Here is an 11,844-nt window from a genome sequence, read left to right on the forward strand (position 1 = left end):
CTGTGGGTGTGGGCATAAGATCCTGACCCTAGTTGCCTGGAAGTCAGTCTTCCACTAGCAGCCTTTGGATGAAGAGGTAGAACTCTCAGCCTGCCTGGTTACTGCCATGCTCCCACCTTGATGATAAGGGACTGAACCTATGAACCTGTAAGCCAGCCCCAGTTAAATGTTGTTTTTATAAGACTTGCCTTGGTCATGGTGTCTGTTCACAGCAGTAAAACCCTAACTAAGACATACATATATATGGGGTACATTTCCTTTGTGTGAAGAAATATGAACGACACATGAATTAATACTTGAAAGCAAAGTACTTCAATGCTCAAGTTGAAATATCCCAAAAGTACAACCCTGAATCCAGGCAGCCCATGCAGCTATTCACTGTCCCTGTAAACGGCGACGGTCAGCCCATCTACGGCTTAGGGGCTGCTTCCATGGTGCTTTCTTGAGCTTCATCCACCTCCGACAGCTTGTCATCATCTGTAGTTAAGAAGACACAGAACCTTACTCCACGTCACCTACATTTTGTGCCTAGTAATGCATGAAAAGTTTTATTTTGCATTAGCAAATATATTTAAATCAAAATGGCAAAATGACAAGTTATGGCTGCAAACTGCCCACATCATTGTTTCGTTTTTAAAACCAGGCAAAGGCACATCTTGTTGAGCCTAATGACTTGAGCTCGATCTGGAAAGCACATGGTAGAAGAAGATAACTTTTCCTTGGCCTCTGTCCTTCATTCATATGCACAACATGGTTGTGTATGCAGCCCCTCTGCACCCCCCCCCCACGTAATTGTTATATTTGGTTATTTTTACATATTATTAAGAGCATATAATTTGTGTGATAGATTTCATTAAAAACAAACAAATTAAAATCTAGGTCTCAGCCTGTTTTTTTTTTTTTTTTTTTTTTTTTTTTTTAAAAAAACAATCAGACATCAGAGAACACACATTACAGTCACAAGAAAGTTCAATCTTTCTCGGTGTGCCCCCATTTGCTAGGCATGCAGGCAGCCTAGCACACCAATGACGTACTGTGGTTTGACCATGTCCCCATTACTCTTGAAGTTTTCTTATGACTAGACATGTATACAAAGCACAGATGACGACACAGGGTTCAACAGAAGAGTCTTCTAACGCCGTCTAGCTATACCACTCGGCTCTGGAGGTAGACCCTCCCACCAAAGGACCCCCGTCATTTAAAATCTACGTAGGCAGTAACTTTGGAATGTGTTCTCACTTACTCTCCAATGTCTGTTGAAGTTCATGGATGGTACTAAGAAGAACGTGAAATTGTTTCCGTCTCAATTCCAGCTGTGTTAAGAAGAAAACAACTTACATAAGTTTGTCTCTAAATACACACACGCACATACAAACAAACATGTAGGCTAACATATATACTGAAATACCTTATCTTCAACACTTTCTTTAATATGTGAGAGATGCTCTAATTCTTTGCCCAGAGCCTCTAGCTCCCTAGGGGGACAAAATAAAACAGAACAATGTCATATTTTGCTACTTAAGGGAAAACTTAAATAGTATTTTGGCCACAATATTCTGAAAATAAAAGGGTTTTGAGAGATGGCTCAGCAGTTAAGAGCCCTTGCTCCTATTCCAGAAGACCCAGGTTCTTTCTATTCCTAGTACCCACACAGTGGCTCACAACTGTCTATAACTCTAGTCACAGGGATCTGGTGCCCTCTTCTGGCTGCCATGGGCACAAGGCATGCAATATATATACCCACACACATATATGTATGCATAACATCCATTAAAGAAAGGAATCCAAGATTTTGAAACTGAGGATGATCTCCTAGCTCCTTAATTATATTATAGATTCAAATTTTAAAATAACAAAAAATATAATTTCGTAATTTATTTTAGACACATCTATTTGTATCTCTGAATAATATACAGTATTAGTATAAAATATTTGAGGGAGTTTTTCATTTTTCATAAATGATGTTTCAGAAAGTGTCTTTTCATTAAGTGTCTTTTTTTTACTGTTTGTATGTCTTCAACTGTTTTAAAGATGTGCATGTAGCATAATCTTTATTGGTATTCAATACTCTGTTATAGTAGGAGAATAAAGTACACATATCCATTTCCTTTGGGGGCATATTACACACATGTTCTGAACCAATAGAGATAGTAAGGCAGCATAAGACCATGTGATACTAAAAGGTGACCCTTCCTTTGAGTAGCCGCTGTTTATCTGTGGCGTACTTCTTCAGCACTTTGTTAAACGGCCAGCTCCCTGTAAAGCTACACTCACTTCAGTGTCTCATGCCTGTCTGGGTGATGCTGGATCACTTTGGCCAAGGCGTCATATTCTGAAAGACAAGAAAATATTTGCCAAATTAAGGCACTTTTTGAACCTGGGTTATCAAAAAGAAATGTGTAAATGAAAATAACTCTTATTCACTTTCTTAAGGAAATGACAATAATGTGATGGCACATGTCATTGATCCCAGCCCTTGGGAGGCAAGGGCTGAAGCCAAGACCAGTAGATCTCTGTTTGCTCCAGGCTAGCGTGGTCTAAATAAATAGCAATTTTTAGGACAGCCAGGACAAATTACACAGAAAAATCCTGTCTTGAAAAAGACCAAAAAGCAAAAACACACACAGTCATGTGAGAGAATGAGAAGTGGGCAGCAGCACAAACAAGATTTAGGATCGCCATCAAATGACTGACTCAAAGGTTCTCAGCTTTTCCTCACACCCTCGCCAAAACAAACACACAAAACACCGAAGAGAATACATCTTTCTGGACCAGTTTCACAAAGCGTAGATTCTATGAATCTAAGCTACAAAACCTCACAATTATCAAATAACAGCATTTTCTATTTCTTTTTAAGTTTTTCACAATGCTGTCATAGTTATGGTTATTGTCTGTTTGTCTGTCTGTCTGTCTTCCTTCCTTTCTCTTTCATCTGTCTACCTATTTAATTTAGAGCTAAGTTTCTACTAGATCCAATTATGATATTCATTGATTGACAGATTCATTCATTAATTCAGAGGTAAGTTTCCACTAAACCCAGGCTGACCTAGAATTTGTAACCTTCATGCCTTAAGTGAAGGCATGGGAGTTCAAGTGATGGGAGTTCAAGAATGTACAATAACAAACACTTTAAACATTGCTCTTTATCTTTTCCCAACTTATGTAATGGGAGGAGCAATATTCCTATTATTAATTTCTGCCGGGCAGTGTGGCGCATGCCTTTAATCCAAGCACTTGGGAGGCAGAGGCAGGCAGATTTCTTAGTTCAAGGCCAGCCTGGTCTACAGAATGAGTTCCAGAACAGCCAGGGCTACAAAGAGAAACCCTGCCTCAAAAAAAAAAACCAAAAAACAAAAAACAAAATCCAGGGCTAGAGAGATGGCTCAGCAGTTAAGAGCATATACTAGTTGTAGTTTTCAGCACTCATGAGTAGTTCACAATTGCCTCACCTCCAGGGATAAGATGGCCAGCTATGGCTTCTGTGGCACCTGCTCTCAGCTGTACACAGACACATGTGTGACATTAAAATTATTTTCAGATAGCCAGACAGGATACTAAGTGAAGGATATCCTAACTTAAGAGATTAGAATAAAACTAAGCTTTAGTTCTGTCTTTAATATGTCTATGTTTATTTTATTTTTATATATCTATGTGTGTTGGAGGGCTACAGCACAGTGAGGGGCTCACTTCTCCCCTTCCACCACGTGGGTCCTAGGGCTAAGCGCAGGGCGTCACGCTTGGTGGCTCTTCCCCGCTGGGCCAGCTTGCTGTCTCTTCACTTTAACTTTGCCATTAGGTAATTCTGTGGATAACGTTTGTTTGCTTTGTGAATAATAAAAAGTTTAATTTCCTTTCCATTTTCTTTTTTTTGAAAGTAGCTTCATTAAACTAGCAAATCTGAACACCTCAGTCTGTCGTGTAGCTCACATTTGGAGAGTAACTGTAACACTGCTGAGGGAGAAGGTCTGAAGATAGGGAAAAATTCTGAAATATTTTTGGATAGACAATAAAACTCATCAAAATAAAATCTTTTTCAGCCTTCTCTATGTTAAGTAACGGAGTTTTAAGAATAAGTGTAATTACTAATTATTTTTTGTAAACTGATTCATGTTGAAGAATTTACCTTTCAATATTAAAAACTTCATGAAACTTGAAATCAGGAATAAAATATCTGCAACCTAAGTCCTTCAAATCCTTACCTTGTCGATTTTTTCGTATTCGTTTTGCTTGAAGAATCTGCTTTTTACACTCAGCAATTTTTTCATGTGCTCCAGCAATACTACATTCTATTTTTAAAAGAGGCAGTTATAATAACACATATAATCTGTGCTTTTAAATAGACATTACACTGATAACACAATGATAATGACATTCTAAAAAGTATCTACAACACAAAGTGCTACATGTTATTACTCAACACTGTGGCTGCTGACAGCAGACTCTTAATTACTGATATTTTACTACAATCCACATATTGTTATCAGATAGCTTTAAACCACAACAATACAATTCCAGAAAGAATCACTATGTTTACCTATTTCTTTGTATATTTTTTCATAATTTTCCATTTCTCTGAGATTCATATCATATACCAGCAATGTTTTGCCCATTGAAAATTCACACTGGGACAGAGTGCTCAGCATGCGTTGGTACTGGCTATATCTATGAAAAAGAGAAAGGGAATAAAAAGAATTGTAAACTAAACCAAGTTCTGACAGAATTACTTAACTTAAAATAGCTTAGAACATCCACTCTTACTATTTTCTTTGCTAGAATGATGTAAGTAAATTTGTAAGTTCTGGTTACAAAGGCAAAATGAGACTACTGTTCTCATCTAGCCAATTTGTCTGCATCTTAAATCACTCCTAACTATATATTGATTAAGAGTTTCTTCAGAATTCTGTTCTTACAATTTTCATACTTAAGCAGAAAGGAAATCCAGCAAAATTTTACAAAATTAGTATGTAATTATTTTGCAGCAACTTAAATAATAACTTATTAACAAAGAAAAAACCCTTCATTTAGTGAAAAGTAATCATTTGCTAAAAGTAATCAAATTATTAAGCCTGAGTTTGATCTTTATTTCTTCTTTTACTAATGTCCTTTCTGCATATTATACAAACATAAAGGAGACCTCCAAATAGAATAACAGAAAAAACAAAAAACAAACAAACCAAACTACTGATCAGTCAAGAAGTGGCCACACTGGACAGATAAGGTGACCTGAACTATTTAACATGGCCTTAATAAAGTTCCACCAGGATACTGATACAGAATAAAGTACCCTTCCTCTTGGGATCCAGAGTTGCACCATTTAATGAAGCTTTTCACGAGGAGATTAATTCTCCGATCATCCCCAGCACCATCTCCATCAATCAGAAGACGTTTCCGTATGACCTCGTCTGGAGGAAAAAAGATGAATGAGAATTACAATGAACATTTGGTTCTGAGCAACTCTAAAGACAATAGTACTCATTTGCTCAATGAAAAGAAAATTACTGAAAAATAAATACATTTAATGCCACCAGTTGAGGTGTCACTTAGAAGCAAGAACACAAAAATGGTAAATTTTATGTGCATCTTAGCACAATTAAAAATCTTTCTTCTATTTTTCTCTTCAAGAAAAGTGATTGTCCAAGATATATCTGCCTGTCCTAGGGGCTGAGGTCTTAGGTAGAACTCTACCATCACAATTGGCATTCTATGGGTTGTTGAGAGGAAATTTTCAGGTACATCATCAGAAAGGCTAAGTCAATAATTGTTAAGAGAACTACTTTTGAAGAAAAAAAGAAAAGGGGAGGGAGGGGAGGGGAGGGGAGGGGAGGAGGAGAGCTGTCCAAACTCAAGGAGGCCAGACCGTACAGATCTCTAGCTAAGTGAGGCACTGCAGAAGGAACAGAGGGGAGGGGAGGGGAGGAGGAGAGCTGTCCAAACTCAAGGAGGCCAGACCGTACAGATCTCTAGCTAAGTGAGGCACTGCAGAAGGAACAGAGAATGTCTCCTTCCATGTACTATCAAGTTACAAAAAAGAGTAACAGGTCAGAGGAAAAGGAAAGGATTCATGAAGTAATACGATTTCCTTGTTAAACACTCTAAAACAACACTGTCTCATCCTTTCTTAGAGCCGGTGCAGCCTGGCCTGCAGGTCACTGTGCAGCCTCTGCTGACACAAGATGGGATGACAGGTATGAGCCTGGCTTCAGAGTCTCATTTGTTGCACCAAATGCAAAGAGAAAATAGAACATAAAACTAGTGCAAAATGATGCTGAGAGCAAATGGGGTTCAACCAGCCTGAGCTAATGTGTGTATGTATGTACATGGTCACTCTCTTCAGGCATACCAGAAGGGGGGCATCAGATCCCATTACAGATGGTTGTGAGCCACCATGTGGTTGCTAGGAATTGAACTCAGGGCCTCTAGAAGAGCAGTCAATGCTCTTAACCATCTCTCCAGCCCCTGAGCTAGTGTTCTTACCAGAACCAAGTAATGCTGGGCTACAATCACAAAGGCAAATGGGAATGGGGAGATATCATTTCCTTCTACCAGATCCTAACTCAGTAATCAAACTGTTGCCAAGACCTTCAGACACTGTACTTACTGCTCCACATGTAGACAATGGATATAGTTAATCATGCTTGAAACGGATACACTTATGCCCTGCCTCCAGAAAAAGTATTTTGAGTTTTGACACAAGATCTCTCTATACTGAGAAGGAGCTTATTCTGAAACTGTAACAGAGGCTGGAATTAGGGATATGCAGCACCATGCACAACAGACATAAAGAGATGTTTTTAGCAGTGTTGTTTGCAGTACAATGACTGCAGACCTAAACATTGAGGCTTGTTAAATTATGATGCACTCAAATAATATTAGGAGGCTAATGCCAAAACAACCTCTCTAGATAATTAATGTAACTTCTGAGAAGCAGAGGATGTCCAATGTGTAAAATATAATTCGTGTATATAAGCATGTATACATTCAGAAACTGTCTCTGGAGGTAATCACAGGTAATGAACAATATTAATGATTGTTTCTGATAAGCAGGTTACAGATAGAAATGAAAAATGATTTTCTTACATACCGTTTTATCAGTTTTGTTCATTGTCTGCGTTTTCACTTTCTTTTAAACTAAATCCATTATGTTTTGAGTACAAATGTAAAGGATGGATATTCCTCGAGAGCCTCCAGGAGTCAACAGCAAAGTCTCTGACAGAGCGCCACTGTGTACGCATGAGGGTGTATGCACAGTGCAGTGGGGACAGAGCGCCACTGTGTACGCATAAGGGTGTACACGCAAGTGTAGTGGGGACAGGTCCACTGTAGGAAGGACACCCTCAGCAGACACCTTTAGATTAGCTTTCTTTGATAAGTTGTTCAAAGTACAGATTCATCTGATCATCTAAATGTGTTTAAAAAATACTAATGTTTTCAAGATTTAATTACCAAACAACTTGAAGAGATCAAGGTAAATAAGACATAGTCCTTAAAAAGATTAAAATGCAGAATTTCTGAGTACACTCACACACTCTCACTCACACACTTCTGTCACACACACGTTTTGGGACAAGGTCTTGCCCTGAAATTTGCTGGCTTCAGACTCCCAGAACTTGTCTGCTTCGGTCTGTCAAGTGCTGGAAGGAAAGGCACACCCTGGGACTGGAGATTCGGCCATCAATGGGAAGAGAGGCCCTTGGTCTTGCAAACTATATATGCCCCAGTACAGGGGAATGCCAGGGCCAAGAAGTGGGAGTGGGTGGGTAGGGGAGCAGGGCGGGGGGGGGGTACAGGCAAATTTTGGGATAGCATCTGAAATGCAAATGAAGAAAATATCTAATAATAAAGAAAAAAAAAAAAGAATGCACACTGCTCTTCCTGAGGACAGTCCAGTTCTCATCACCCACCTGGTATGTCAACCATAAATGCAGAAGGAAACAGAGGGACTAAATACTACCACACCCAATATCTTACGTCTGGTAACAAAATATTTAAACTATGCTTTGTGATCACGCCAGCTGTATATTTTATGTTCTGTGTATCATTACATATGAATGTAGTATTACTATTTGTAAAGTTTTTGCAAAATGTCCACAAGTCAAATAAACCAAATCAATAGCCCCAACCAACTTAGGCTCCTTTGGTAGCTCAGACTATCCTGGTTCTGCCTCAGACTCCTAATGGCTGTTACAGGGGTGAGGTACCACCCTGACTGACTGACCTCAATATCTTCCTTTCTTCCTTCCTTCCTTCCTTCCTTCCTTCCTTCCTTCCTTCCTTCCTTCCTTCCCACCCGCCCTCTTTCTTTGAGACAGGGTCTCTCCATGTAGTCTTGGTGGCCCTGGAACTCATTATGTAGACTAGTTTGCCCTTGAACTCACAAACATCATTCAGCCTTTGCCTCTGGAGTGCTGGGATAGAAGGTGTGAGTCACCACACCCAGACTGACTTCAGTATTTTGTAATTGGGTTTGATGCTTACAGAGGTCTTCTAAAGATCAATTAAATTAAGATCGACTCAATTAAACACTAACAAAGACTAGCACTTATTTTCACTATCATAGCAACAATTACTGGTACAAAAGGTGTGAGCAATTTGTAGACAAGATGTGAGTGAATTCTGAGAATGGGAAGCCTTGCACTTTTGGTGCAGAAATAGCACCCATTCAGCACACTGAGGTGTCTAGTTAGAAGAGCATACACCTCAGAGGAGGTAGAATTTGACTGGCACTTTATCAGTCCATTCCACTTTTCACCTATGAATCCCAGTGCTGGGGATGTGGCTTAGCTCAGTGGTAGATTACTTGCTTAGCATGCAAAGGGCTCTTGGTTCAATCCCTAGTAACATGCATATACACACAGTGACACACGTTACTGATATCTATGCTCCAGCCTCTCTCCCTGTAATCATCTCCTGAACCTAGCACCTCATATTTATTGATGGTTTATTTAAAACTGACTGCAGTTCAATTTTCTTTCCCCAAAGCAAAGGAAGGGGCACTTAATGAAGACACACTTCTCCACAGAGAAGCGGAAAGGGGTCAGTAAACAACGTCTGTGTTTAGGACTATTCACTAAATAAACTTTAGTATGTATTTGATTCAGTACAAAGTCCTTTATAACTTTTACTGCGTTTCACTTTCAAAACAGCACTCCAAGGTAGTTTTTATCCGTTGCGTCTCCAAGAAGCTAGGTAACCTCCACAGAGGTGAGCAGCTTGTAAAGGTCAAGTGGGGCTCCTGTGGCCTCGGAGGACCAGGGCTCTGTTCCCTTCTCTCACCAACAGAATCCAGTCCTCTGCAGCAAGGCACAGAATCATCCAGGTCAGAAACGGAAGAACACCTCCGAGCTCCCGCATCTGAGCAGTCCTGACATTCTCCATGAGTTCTGTTCACCTTTTGAATTCCCTCAGTTGGAGTTTTGTCATATTGATCAAAGACCCCCTTACCTTCCACTAACCCACGGCAGAAGGGGCTAAGATCAGACCACACTAGCTGGGCTGAAATCGGCCTCAGCAGTTAAGAGCCTCTGGCTGTTCTCAGTCCCAGTTCCTACACACCAGCTCACAGCTACCTGCACTTCTGCAGCCCTACAGGATGGAATACTCTTCTATACTCTACTGGCTTTTAACTCACTCAGCCTCTGTTATTTAACTCCTTTGGGTACTGGATTCATCTATAAAGTGGGGATAACTAGAACACTGTGCAACAGCACATGCTGCAAAGTTGTATATAATGTTAGTGAAAGACAGTGATTCTGCAGCCACTTCCATTTCCTCAATACCCTCCAAAGAGTGGAGTGGGCATGTGAACTGTAAACGCACATCTGGTGCTGAAGACATAGATCAGGACGAGGATGTAAAACAGTTTTCTTAGGCCGGGCGTGGTGGTGCACTCCTTTAATCCCAGCACTCGAGAGGCAGAGGCAGGCAGATTTCTGAGTTCGAGGCCAGCCTGGTCTACAGAATGAGTTCCAGGACAGCCATAGCTACACAGAGAAACCCTGTCTCAAAAAAAAAAAAAAAAAAAAAAGAAAAGAAAAAAAAAGTTTTCTAATGAACAGGACTATGGGTCCTACTCTCAGCGTTGCATTGCGAATAAAGACATCAATTAATTAAATAAAAAGCAAATGTGATCACATCACAGAAACGTTTAAAACTTCCATTGACAGACGCTGTGACGCGTGCCTTTAGTCCCAGCACCAGAAGGCAGAAGCAGGGGGAATCTCTGTGAGTTCCAGGACAGCCAGAGCTACATAGAAAGACCTTGTCTCTTTTTTTTTTTCCCTTTTTGGTTTTTCGAGACAGAGTTTCTCTGTGTAGGCTGGCCTGGATTCAGATATCCGCCTGCCTCTGCCTCCCAAGTACTGGGATTAAAGGCGTGCGCCACCACTGCCTGGCAGGACCTTGTCTCAAAACCAAACCAAAACAACAAAAAAACCTTTCACTGGCTTTTCCTGACCTTAGAAATTTCATGGTATAAACTTTTCTAAGTTCTATATGCCATCTTTAGTTCCTTTCATCACTTTGGCACTTGTACAAGTGGTTGGTCACTTGTAATTCCAGTTTTAAAACACCTATTTACCCTTCAAAGGAAGGGGGAAAGCAAATGTGTCAAGTTTTCTAATCACCAGTAGAAAGACAGACAACCACCTCAGCTCAATTCCCAGGACCCAGCCAGGGGAAGTAAACAAGTGACTTCAGCAAGTGTCCTCTGCCTGCCACTCTATTAGGGTGGCCTGCCTGGGGGAGGGAGGGAGACATCGGAGGCACACACACACACACAGTAAATGCAGTAAACTTACCTTCAGCCACCCTACCAATTATTAATGTTTACAGCCACCGCAGACATATAAGAGGAAACACCTTTGCCTGTTGGTTCTGGGTTTCAAACGTGTTAAGTAAAGCACTGCCTGGAAGTAAGCTAAGTACTTCCTGAATAAATTAAACTCGAATTTAAAAAAAACAAAAACCAAGGTTAAAATTCCCCCTACCAAGTTCCGGGGCCTTGATTTAGACCCCACATCGGTATTTCCTCGGCCAGTCCTCAAGTTTGGGCCGATCCTTGTTCTTCCCACTTTCTGGAAGTCCTCGGTTTCTCCACTGGGAACCATAGCTATAGATCAGCCCATCACATAACAGCAGCAAGCCACCGGGACCTTTCTACCAACGCGGGTACCTTCTCAGTTCTCGCTCCGGTTGCCTATCGCATCGGTCCGTTCTTCCCCCAAACGTCCTCTCGCTTCTGCTCCCAGCCCGCCACACCGACGGTCCACCATCCATCACTCCTAAGTCACTCCGGCCAACAGCTCGCCCTCCTCCCAACATGCCTTCCTTTGGTCGCCGCGGGCCAGGCCGCCGGCCTCCTCTCGTGCCGGCGGCGCCTTACCGTGTAAGTCGCCCAGATACACTTCCCGACCGGCCCTCCAGACACCCCCGTTCCTCTTAGCGGCCGCCCCCAGCTCGGGGTCCTCGCGCCACCGCCCTCCGCCGCGCGGCCGGTGCGCCCGACCCAGCCCGGCCCGGGAGGCCCCGCAGGCGGCCCCGTCCGTGCCCTGCATCGCCCGGGCGGGCCGAGCGAGCCGCCCCGCGCCTGTCCCCGCCGCGCGCCGCCCCGGAGCCCCGACCCCAGCCGGCCTCGTCCCCGCACCCCGCCGAGGTCTCACCGTCAGTCACGGCTCCCATGGCGTGCGCGGCGGCGGCGGCGGCGGCGGCGCGAGCTGAGGCGGCGGTTGGCGGCGAAGGTCAAACTCCCACAATGCAGCCGGGTAAACAGTCATGGAGGAGGAGGCGGCGGCGCCCGCGGCCGCCCTCTCCGACTTTTGAGTCGCGCCACGCCGCGCCGCCGCCGCC

General features: G+C 42.4%; 1 protein-coding gene across 2 annotated transcripts; it reads right to left on the reverse strand.

Annotated features, from left to right (window-relative positions):
- Positions 1–293: 293 nt before the first annotated feature.
- On the reverse strand, positions 294–11,809 carry Thoc7 (THO complex 7). Of its 2 annotated transcripts, none has more exons than XM_021203703.2 (8): positions 11,658–11,809; positions 5,285–5,402; positions 4,535–4,662; positions 4,200–4,286; positions 2,275–2,332; positions 1,409–1,475; positions 1,244–1,313; positions 294–477 (listed from the first exon to the last, which is right to left on the reverse strand). In XM_021203703.2, the coding sequence occupies exons 1-8, from the start codon at positions 11,674–11,676 to the stop codon at positions 410–412; spliced, it is 615 nt and encodes a 204-aa protein (XP_021059362.1). In that variant the 5' UTR covers positions 11,677–11,809; the 3' UTR covers positions 294–409. The 2 variants fall into 2 exon arrangements, with proteins under 2 accessions (XP_021059362.1, XP_029397846.1); XM_029541986.1 differs by lacking the exon at positions 11,658–11,809 and adding an exon at positions 11,381–11,449.
- Between the last annotated feature and the right edge of the window lie 35 nt (positions 11,810–11,844).

Source organism: Mus pahari, chromosome 8, assembly GCF_900095145.1.
Source record: "Mus pahari chromosome 8, PAHARI_EIJ_v1.1, whole genome shotgun sequence".
In the NCBI taxonomy this organism is placed as follows: domain Eukaryota; kingdom Metazoa; phylum Chordata; class Mammalia; order Rodentia; family Muridae; genus Mus; species Mus pahari.